Source organism: Colossoma macropomum, unplaced genomic scaffold, assembly GCF_904425465.1.
Source record: "Colossoma macropomum unplaced genomic scaffold, Colossoma_macropomum, whole genome shotgun sequence".
NCBI classification, from domain to species: domain Eukaryota; kingdom Metazoa; phylum Chordata; class Actinopteri; order Characiformes; family Serrasalmidae; genus Colossoma; species Colossoma macropomum.
In genome coordinates, this window is record NW_023494792.1 from 19523250 (window position 1) to 19534919 (window position 11670).

General features: G+C 39.3%; 1 protein-coding gene across 1 annotated transcript; it reads right to left on the bottom strand.

Moving 5' to 3' along the window:
* Window positions 1-256: 256 nt before the first annotated feature.
* Window positions 257-11120, bottom strand: gtf2h1 (general transcription factor IIH, polypeptide 1). Its single transcript, XM_036576412.1, has 15 exons — window positions 10936-11120; window positions 9504-9659; window positions 6139-6331; window positions 5797-5962; window positions 5579-5672; window positions 4911-5060; window positions 4642-4721; window positions 4409-4533; window positions 4095-4182; window positions 3902-3990; window positions 3694-3811; window positions 3468-3558; window positions 2961-3076; window positions 1493-1585; window positions 257-1100 (listed from the first exon to the last, which is right to left on the bottom strand). Exons 2-15 carry the CDS (start codon window positions 9655-9657, stop codon window positions 1014-1016), a joined length of 1644 nt encoding a protein of 547 aa, XP_036432305.1. The 5' UTR covers window positions 9658-9659; window positions 10936-11120; the 3' UTR covers window positions 257-1013.
* Window positions 11121-11670: the final 550 nt, after the last annotated feature.

Sequence of the window (11670 nt, forward strand, 5' to 3'; positions counted from 1 at the left end):
AGCCCATCTGCTCTTTGAATAATGAGAAAATGGCACAAGAATCAGAAATCGTCACTATGATTGCAATCTAAGAAAATTACAATTTGGTTCCCTGGACCATCATCACTAAAGTTCTTTCTCTCATTCCTAAACTACTTAACACATTTTTATGCAAGTTCCTGAAAGCAGCAGTGATGCACAACACTTTGAGGAAGTGAGGTTCTGCCGCAACAAGGGAAAAAATGTAAAAGCTCAGTCAGACACATGCAGTGATGAGTACAGTAGGAATCTCGATTACTTTATTTCGAGTAACATCCAGAAATTTGTCTTCAGTGCAGTTAGAATAGACACAGAGAGCAGTGCAGCTGGCTGTATGCACGGAGCACACTTCAGTAATGCACTATAGAAAAAGTATTTTTACAGTATTGCTTTATTCATACCCCCTCCCTCTCACGGACCTCTGGGTGTCCAGTGAGCCCCAAGTCTCTACAGAGCCATACTGCTTTGCATTGACATGGTATAAATTGGTATATGATATAAAGTCCTCTTCGTCTTTTAGTCCTTTTCTGTGCATCACTTAAAAATTCCCCATCTCACAAAGTCCTTTGCATTGAACATTTTTAGTTCCTGAGAATACTTCCTCTGGTATCATTAAGCCCACAGTTTGGTCATAAAATTCAACACTGTCAAAGTACATGTCTGATTCCATTCTTAACTAGGAAGCCAGACAGTTTCTCATCCACTGAACATAAGGGAGAGAAAAAAGCAAAACAAAGTTAAACATTACAAACAAAATAAGAGCGAAAGGAAAACTACAGTTATTGTGATTGGCCCAGTCCATCTTCACATGGACCAAACTAGAGAGAGTCGAGTCCTGTCCATCTAGACATAGATGGCCTCTCCCTCTACATTTTCAACTCTGGGTGGAGCGGCCTTGCTGGCCTAAAAAGGGAGAGCCAGTTCTTTCTCCCTCTTTCCACTTTCCCCTACAGCCTATCGCCTCTTTCAAATGAATATGTCCAGCTTCTCCTCCTTCAAGTTTTCCTCATCATACGGCGCGTCTGCCAGGCATGGAACTTGTTATAGGCTGCTTGGATCATCTCTTCCAGGTGGCTGGTCAGCTGTGACCATTAAAAATCATAAATGTCACTTGTGTCAAATGTTTCAAATGTCCAAAGTCACTAGCTAAGCCAAAATGGTGGCTATTTGGCTTCTCATGAAACATTTGCAGAGTGCATCTCTAAATTTGCTGTAGAAGATACTGTGTGATAATCTGACACCAAACTAGTAACACATACAATTTTAAAGCAGTGCACACACTGCTGTTAATGCTTGCAGTAACGACATTTGAAACTAATCAATATAGCAGACTTGCTCTGACTGGCTAAGGCACGGCTGTAGAGTGCTGGTGCACTAAGCAGTACAGGGAGTATTTATGATCTGAGCAGTTTGACAAATGTGAGTCCTACTGTCTCTCTGCAGCCCTGTAAAAGGGACAGGGTAGTGGCCTTACATTGGTGCTTAAGTATTCCCGCTGGATCTTTTCTTGAAATGGGTGGAGCTTGGTCAACTGGAATCTCTCCAGATTGGACTGCATCTTAACAACCTAAGCAGAGGAGAGACAAAATTAAGATTACTGCTAAAATTGTAGTTACTTTTATAAAAATAACCACCACAGAAAACAAAATTAGTGATGTTAAGGATCAAGTCATATTTTAATTGGTAGATATTTCATATATATAGGGCTGAGAAAATGTTGATCCTATTTATGTTAATGTCATAGAGGTGACAAACAGATATTATCCACAAGTTGCAAAAGTTTTCAGAAGCTAACAAGCACTTTAAATGTGTGAACTATTTTAAAGTGGAAAAATGAAACAGCCTAGCCTCCACCTGTAATATGTGCAATGGCAATGTGTTTGACTGCCTTTAAACAAGCTGCCTTTGATCAAAACACAGTTAAACCAGCCATGCGTAAAGTGAGTACGTGGCTATTATAAACTTAGTAGTTAGAGTAACAGAGTTCATTTTTAAGCTAATATAAAATACAGTCATGTGAAAAAAAGTGTCACACTGTGCACAAACTATGAACACAAACAAAAATAGTAATTTTACAGTAGCATTTTTACTGTAGCATAATTACAGCCTAGGTATATTTGATTGGCTTTACCAACTATAAATGTACTTCGTGTGCACTGTACAGCTGTATCATCCATGAAAATACAATTACTGGATCCGGACTTGGGAGATGAATATTCAATATTAAAAAAACTGAGACTGGAGGCTTAGACAACCCTAAATAAAGCAAAGTATGTACTGTGTTTCTAGTCTACCATCTGTTCAATCTACATAAATGAAATCCTGACTATTATGACATGTAAGCTTCAATATTGTGTGCATGTTCAATACTATTGAAATATGTTGTACAATCCAAGCAAAACACTATTTATTATGAAAAACAGACAACATTGCTCTACAAGGAGGTTGCCATATTTGTTGCATCATCAAAAGGTTGTTTTTATCTTGTCCAGTGAGCAAGAACAGTTGGCTAAATATTTCAATCAACCCAAACATATCAATCAGCCTTTCCAACCTTAAGTAAAACATGACATTACACAAGAAAAAAAAAACTGTCTTATTTTCTGCTGGATTAGTCCAGTGCAACCAAATTAAATCATTGTGTCAATCACAACCTAATAGTAGAGCAATTTGCCTAATATTGTTTTTTACAATACTACTACTACTACTACATAAACGTTTCCATCTGGTTTATACATCATATTTTAATAACACTGGACATGCACACTATTTTAAAGGTATACAAGTAGAGGAATAGCCGTCTAGTGGCCATCATTGGCACACTTCTTTCCAAAGTAAACTCACACTAAGCAAAACGTCTGCATACTTAATACTTTAATGGATGTGATTACAAAACACTGCTGAAGACATTTCTGACAGAGGCTGTAAAATAAAATCTGTACCTTCTCTTCCAGGAAGGGTGTGTTGACTGGAAAACAGGACCAGAAGTGCCGCAGTAGCTCTCCTGCTGCCGTGTACAAGTGCTTTAGCTCACTCTGAACATCAGTGGGAACCAACTCTACACACAAGCACAGAGAGGTCAATGAACTGAAACTTTAGTGGAAAATTTCCTTGACGGTATACAAATCCGAAGACAAGGAAGAGATTTATCTTCTAATGTGCAAAAATGCACCTGAGGCTCTGGCTCAAACATGTAACAATGGATTAAAAACCTGGAGTTATTTTTGAAATAATTAGCAAACAACATGAACCAAAAAACCAAAAAACAAACCAAACCAAACAAACAAACAAACAAACCAAACCAAAAAAACACATGCCTTGTTTTTAAAACTTGTGATTTTGAGACCACTTTACAAATACAGCCATAAAATTACAATACTAACAGACTACAGAACATTATAAATTTACATAAAAAGAGATCCTAGAAAGATTTCTTTTGTGCAACTCACGACTGACAGTCTGCTGGGCTCCAGCTTGCATTAGTACTCCTCCAGGAGAGAGGGCTGTAATAGCTGAACTAGCAGTACTGCTGGACATCACCTAAAATAACACAGAGAATGCCTGCGCTTTTGTAATGAAACCAAATGACAAGTCAAATTTGTTCTCTCCATGGCGTAGTTAAAACAGTTTAACAGCTACTTGGTCTAGGGCAAAGCATGCTAACAGGCAGTATACCTGAGTGAGGCAGGGTTTGTAGCAGTTCATCTCTTCTTGAATGCAGCTGACTGAGTTGATGATATCCTGACTTGTGGAGTAATGATGAGACTGCAGAGGAACTGGACCGTGGGAATACCTGGAAAAAAAAAGACAGAAATCAACTTTGCAGTAATGCACAGTGAGTACGTTTCCTGTAACGGATGACTTTGGATTATCTCAAAATTACCTGTCTGATTTTTTCAGGTTCAAAGCAATGGTTTTAGGCCCAGACTCATTCTGCAAGTCCTCATACTCAATGGCCTCTTGCAATTTCACCTAAAAAAGAAACCAAAGTAACAACAAAGACAACAAAGCACAAATGCCTAAACAGGTCCTACAAACACTAAAAGAATATTTAAATAAGCTGCCACATTTTAAACCTTTTTAATTGGAGGCTGGAAGAAGTCTGAGTCTCTGGAATTTCCATCAGTGCTACTGGTCTCACTGGCCTGGTCACTGGATGCATCTCTGCATAGAGAGAGAGGGTTTTATGTGGGTCAAATTCATTACACTTCACACAGTTCATTTTTTGTTTTATGTGCTTTAAAATGTACAGAGGTATCTTCGGTGTAGAGGATGTGATAACTTACTTTCACTTCCAAAAAAAAAAAACACACACACAATACAACATAACTTGACCAGGATGCCCACACTTTTGCATACAACTTTATAATCCTACTCCCTTAATGCTCACACTTTGCGTAGGCCAGCTGCCAGCACCATGGCACTGTGATGGTTGAAGCGTTTAATGATGGCAGAGTTGCTATTCTCCTTTACAGTTTTACTTGAGTTGGGAGGAGCTGTTAAAGACCCATAGCCCTGAAGACAAAGATCACAATTGTTAAATTGCAATACAGAATTTCTATCAGTACTGCAAATGGAGTGAATGTTCAGAATTCAGTTCCCACAGCTTGTTGCTAACATTACCTCATCTAATGTTTTATCCTCCAGAGACATTAGGTCCACCATTGGGTTCTTAACACCTTGAACAACCATGGACTTCAGACCTTTGGCAAAAAAGCATGAGAGGTGAGAAATTACAAAATTTTGGAGGCTAAGTATATAAGTATACTTATTTTTATCCCAGTAAAGTGAGAACTCTTAATATCCAGATAATCTAATGAATGCTTTATGAAAGTTTATAAGTAAGTGTTGGAGTATTTAAATGTTTTGCAAACAATTCATTGGCATGTTACCTTTCTCATCCTGCTTGGCACACTCAGAAAAAATATCCTGCTGGCCAGTGTTGATGCGATCTCTGTGGAAGTAGTGTGACTGAAAGAACCGTGTCCAGAATTCTTTCTCTGTCAGGTTGTGAGGCACATTTTCAGCATACTTCTGTTTAACTGAAAGAGAGATAAGATTTGGCGGGTCAGCATAGACCATCTTTACATATTAGCTAGAATAATGAGTATGAAAGGGATAAATCTGTCTTTTTACAATCATAATTTATTCATGTGCAAAATGTGATAAAGCATTGCGGACAATGAATATACTACTATTTATGCCATGTAATGCAACTGCATTGTTTGAACACTAATGTTTGCAAACAATCAGCACAAATCAATAACTCTCTCCAGCACTCTTCCTGTCTCCCAGCTGTAGTGCCATGGGCAAGTGCAACAACAGGATTACTGTCATCATTTTTCTTTCTTTGTATTTTGTGTGCATATCGTGTGAATATTGAATTATGAACCCAATCAAATCGTGGCCATGGGTATTGTTCCACTATAAACTATCTCTGTGCCATTATTATGCAGTAATCACCTTTATTCATTCTACAGTCTGTCTGAGTTATAAGAAGATACTTCTGTTAATACAAACAGACTCAATTGTGCAAAGAGCTAGCACAATGACTTCTCACCTGCAGGGTAGGTTCTGAAGATTGATTCAATGATGTCAGAGGTCAGGTTGTATTTCAAGCCATTACATCCATCAGTCTGTGGCCTAATGTCTGCCTGTAGCCACAGCAACATGCCATTAGAATGCTTATTTTCTCATATAAATACATACTGATAGATTCATATCTATTGCCCTGAAGAGAAAACTAGCAAAGGCAACACTGCTATGTCTTTGGCTCACCAGGAAAGCTGCCGATATTCCCACTTCCTGCTTGTTGTTGTTGGAAAGGGCATGATCTACAGAATTCAGCTTTAGTCGACTGGCCCAGAATTCCTCTGCACTGATAACCTGACTCACTACCAGATCCTTATAGAGCTGAAACAGCACAGGATCCTCCTGCAGCATCCTGGAGAAATAAAGTTTGAAAATACAGTCTACTTGTATTTATGTGCTTCATTCTTTTTGTGATTTCATGCATAATGTGCCAAAATCTTCTCATGCTGCAAGCATTTAGCCCACATTAACTGAGAATATGCTGCAAAAAAGTACTCAATTGGTTAACATGTATAAAAGGAATCTCACCGGTTTTTCTCCTCTAGTTCTTTGTTAGCTTTCTTTTTAAACTTGGGCAGGAGCTGCTGCAAGAGGTCTTTGGCAGCATCCCGGTCTTTTAGAGCTGTGCTTTCATTAGCAAAGTGGAAAGTGGTGCTCTCTCCCGTGTGCAGGACCAACTGAAGCTGGATCTTTGCTTTGCCATCAGGACTAATCTTCTGACCTGCAAGTTCATAAAGCAAAAAAAGTTGTCTTAAAATTATATAGTCACCTGCACCAGCACGAACAGCTAAAACCCACCACACATAATTAAAACACAAAGTGGTCATTTCTTGGTCTATACGCTGTCTAAACCCACAACAGGAGACAATATGAACCAAACAACATCTTTAATAGCTTTCTAGTGTCAGGCTCTACCTAAGTAGTCTTGAAAGCCAAAGAGTCTGATGAGTTTCGTCGCTCAGTGTGGCCATTTGACTACATGCAAAACCACCAGTCATGACAACCATTTCAGCAAAGGGCCTGTTTACACCTTGCATTAACGTGCATTTTTGCTGATCAGATTACATTTGGATTTCACTTGACCACAAGGAATGGCAGGTATAAACACTGTGAGCAGATTGTGATTGGACCACTCAAACCACAATCGAAGGTGGTCAAGATGAATCTCAAGCACATTTAACGCAAGTGTAAACGGAATGCGTTTCAGTCATCCATGTACAACCCCATTTCCAAAAAAGCTGGGACGCTTTGCAGAATGTAAATAAAAATAGGATGCAATGATATGCAAATCATGTAAACCATATTTTTAGAGGAAAAAAAGCACAAAGACAACATATCAAATGTTGAAACTGAGAAACTGTATTGTTTTTAGAAATATATATGCCCATTTTGAATTTGATGCCAACATTTCAAAAAAGTTGGGACGGGGGCCTGTTTACCACTGTGTTTCATCACCTCTTCTTTTAACAACACTCTGTAAGCGTTTGGTAACTGAGGAGACAAACTGCTGTAGTTTTGAAAGTGAAATGTTTTCCCATTCTAGTTTGGTATAGGATTTCAGCTGCTCATCAGTTCTGGGTCTCCTTTGTCATATTTTTCATTTCCTAATGTGCCAAATGTTTTCAGTGGTGACAGGTCTGGACTGCAGGCAGGCCAGTTTAGCACCCACACTTTTTTAATACGGAGCAATGCTGCTATAATACATGCAGAATGTGGTCTTGTCACTGTCTTGCTGAAATAAGCAAGGATTTCCCTGAAAAAGACTTCATCTGGAGGGCAGCATATGTTGCCAAAACACGTATATAGATATCTATCGTTCAGCTTTAATGGGGCCTTCACAGATGTGCATGTCACCCATACCATGTGCACTAAGGCACCCCTATACCATCTTGAATACTGGCTTTTGAACTGTGCACTGATAACATGCTGAGTGGTCTTTAGCCCAGAGGACACAGTGTCCATGATTTCCAAAAACAAATGTTGATTTGTCGGACCACAGGACACTTTTCCACTTCCCCTCAGTCCATTTTAAATTAGCTCAGGCCCAGAGAAGGTGGCAGCATTTCTGGATCCTGTTTATAGATGGTTTCATCTTTGCTTTTTAGAGTATTAATTTGCATTTGCAATGAACTGTTTTCACAGACAGTGGTTTTCAGAAGTGTTCCTGAGCCCATGCAGTGATTTCCACTACAGAATCATGTCTATTTTTAATGCAGTGCCACCTGAGAGCCCAAAGATCACGGCCAGCAAATACTGGTTTTTGGCTTCACCCTTTGCATACAGAGATTTCTCCAGATTCTTTGAATCTTTTAATGTTATTATGTACCGTAGATGATGAAAAGCAGAAGTTCTTTGCTATTTTATGTTGAGAAATGTTATTTGAGAACCGTTGTACTATTTGATCATGCAGTCTTTCACAGAGTGGTGAACCCCTCCATATATTTACTTCTTAAAGACTCCGCCTCTCTGAGATGCTTTTTTTTATACCCAATCATGTTATTGACCTGTTGCCAATCAACCACCAGGTGTTTTTTTAGCATTATACAACTTCACCAGCCTTTTGTTGCCCCTGCCCCAACTTTTTTGGAAGGTGTTGTTGGCATCAATTTCAAAATGGGCATATATTTTTCAAAAAACCATACAATTTCTCAGTTTCAACATTTTATATGTTGTCTTTGTACTATTCTCAATGTAATATAGGATTTAAATGACTTGCACATGATTGCATTTTGTGTTTACTTACATTTTACATAGTGTCCCAACTTTTTTGGAAATGGGGTTGTACAATTATGTGAGTGGCAGATGAGAAAAACAGTGAAACAATTAGGTGACTAGGACACGCGAGGCTGGAGTTAGCTCCAAACCAAAAGCCTACTTGCACTCCGGGCCCATGAAAACGTCAAAGCTGAGCTTTTCTATTCATATCTTAACGAAGACAAAAGTAAACATAAGTAAGACGGAAATTACACGTGATATGCAGGAAAATGTGGGTAAAGTAAAAATGGACCTCTTTTGGCCCATCTGAAAAATGGAGATGGAATCCAGCAAGAGTTTATCCAGATACAATCCAGACACAAAACGTGTTAATGCAAGGTGTGAACAGGCTCAAAAACAGACACATGTAAGGCAGAAGCAGTAAGTCCATAGGCAAACATAAGATGCTTCAGACCAAACTAGGGCTCCACTAATATGGGAACTGTGAATTAATACTGATGTCATCTACATGTCTACCAGCGTTGTTGCTGATGCAGATACATAAACAGTTATAAAAATGTATAAACTGGGACCTGATCCATTTGGATTAGCAGTTTAACAATGCAGTAAAACTAATAATATGCAGACACTTTAGTGTAGTGACCTGGCATCACCAACACATTCTACTCTTTCAGAGTATGATACACATGTAATCAAAAGTTGGCCAATATAATCATCTGCCCATCATTTGCTAATATGATTCTGACATCATGCATCCCCAAACAAAACTTGTATACCTTTTAAACGCAGAACTTTATGAACATTTTCCAATCCAGCGACTATATCTTGCTCTGAAAAGCTCACTGTTGTCAAGATGTGCAAATGAGGCAACTGACAGCTGAAACTACATCTAAAGAGGCTTTGGTTTGTGTAGTGGTGGAGGTGTGGTAACGGAATAGTTCTAATTCTGATTGGTACGAGGGAAAACTTGATGTCAGCTTCTTCTAACATCGCACTGCCTGACTCAATTCAAACAGAGAAAACAAAAAATGCAAGAATCTCTTAATTAAAATGACCAACATTGTGATTTATTTCACAGTCAATATTACATTCATTCAGGATCCTTTACCTGAGGCAGTACCTGTAACACACGGCGTGTTTACAGATTTGGCCTTTAGAGACAGACCGGTGTTACTCACAGCGGATGTCAGCGTACAGGTGGCTGACAGTGAAGCGATCCTTTCCCTCTGGGCCCCAGGCTATGCGCTCGGTCATAAGATAAAGCGTTCCATCCTGTTTCCTTTGTCGGACCCTCTTCACCACCAACAGCACCTCTTCCGACAGGGCCGCCATCACTGTTTTTAAAAACAAACAAATAAACAAAACAGGGAAATCAAGCACTCACATGCACAATGACAAAGTCCATCAACATTTCCTTTAAAATTATGTGGCCTGCTGCTCATGCACACCCACTGTTTGCTCTCAGCAAGTTAGGCTTGGTTCCATTGTTTGTGTTTGCTCAAACCTCATGAAGCACATAAGGAAAGATTTCTTAGGACCCTCTATTGATACCAGGATCACATGCATGTTTATGGCTATGCTGTCATACACAAAGCAAAAAAAGATTTTTTACAGCATGCAATGTACAGAAATTATTTAGATGCCTAGTACTTGTACTCTATACAATGACAAAGAAACTCTATGCACCTGTATAAAAGTAGATCCAGGTCACATTTAAAAAAACACCATCAAAAACTGCATAAACTGAACTAGACTGAACTATTCTCGCCCGCAGGCTAAACAAAGTCCGAACTAGATTACTTTTAAACACTCAATATTTACCAAATACCTATCCTCACTTAACTCAGCACCGTATGCTGCCTAGTCAAACAGCACATGTAGCTAAAAAGCTTGTCATCTGACTGCAACGAACGTGTAAGGTTAGCTAACTAAATATTAAAACAGACAGCCTCAGTTAGAAGTTACAGCTACAAAGCCTACATGGATTTCCAATCTCTGGTTTATGTAGCTATAGGGCGCTGTTTGCTGTGAGTTACAAGGCAGCAGGACGGACTATTTAAGTATAAACTAATAAGTTAGCCAAACTGTCTGACAGCTCTGCCCTAAAGTTGCCCTGAACCCTGGAGGCTACAGTAAGGACACCCTGGTAATTCAACTTCACAGAAAGAGCAATCCAGTTATGAAGTTCGTGTCGAAATATGTGTCACGTAGCGAGCTCGAACTGCAGACCTCAGACACAGGATCCCGTTTCCTGATGGCTCTTTCGTTATTTAACTCGAAACCCGTTTCTAACACAAGACACTGCTACAGTGGACAGTCGTGGCTAGCGAGGATAGGATAGCTAAGCTTGATCAGAAAGATAAGAATTAATGGCTAACGCTAATTACGGGACAGACGAAGCCGAGCCAAACGCGGAGTGTGAGTACTCGGGACGTAGTAGTCTGTATTATATAGTTATCTAGTGATTTTCAAACTCTTCAGCCACCCTCTGTTTAGCTAACGTCTCGCCAGCGAGTTCAACAGAGCTAGTCCGCTAGCTCAGGCTACAGGGCTATGAGGCAGTGCGAGCGGAGAACCGGTGACATGGACACAGACTCAAACCATACTTTCCTGGGGCTCCGACGTTACTGAAGCTGTTACCTCAGTGTTTATACCGTAGTTACTGAGGTAAACAGAACCTTAATCTCAGTATTTACTGCGTTATTCAGAGTGAACACCGCCGCCTAACGTATCAGCCCCCGCAGCCTCCGGGCTCTCCATCTCCCTCAAACACCCACAGCGCTGAACGCAGACACTGTGGCCGCGCTCTTCATGTGCACTGTCAAAGAGCCACACTTCAAAATTAAAGTCCTCCCGAGTACTAACTCTGCACGTCAAAATCAGTCATTTTTGCATTATCTGCGTCTTCCCGTGGTTAGAGACAACTGGGAGATTTTTTTTTTTACATTTTATTTTATTATTTTACATAATCTGAGACAAAATAATGGTAATTATGTTTGGGGTTTAAGGCTCAACTGTAGAGAGGCACATAGCTGAATAACTTACATAAGATATACATAGCATATCAGAATACATAAGAATTTAATGTATAATGCTATAGATAACTGAAAAAGCAACATGATGCTTCAAAGTTAAAACACTAAACCATAGCAGGGGAAAATTTTCACCTCAAATCAGAGAAAATGTATATTAGAATCTAGCTTTTCAAATGCACTAATATTTGATTTGCATGAAAACCTCTCACGGCTTTGGTCATCTTATAGTTTTTATGGTGGTCCAGTTTACTACTAAAATATCAAAGTGAAATCTGTATGACGATCAGATTTTCTCTATCCATAAAAGTAA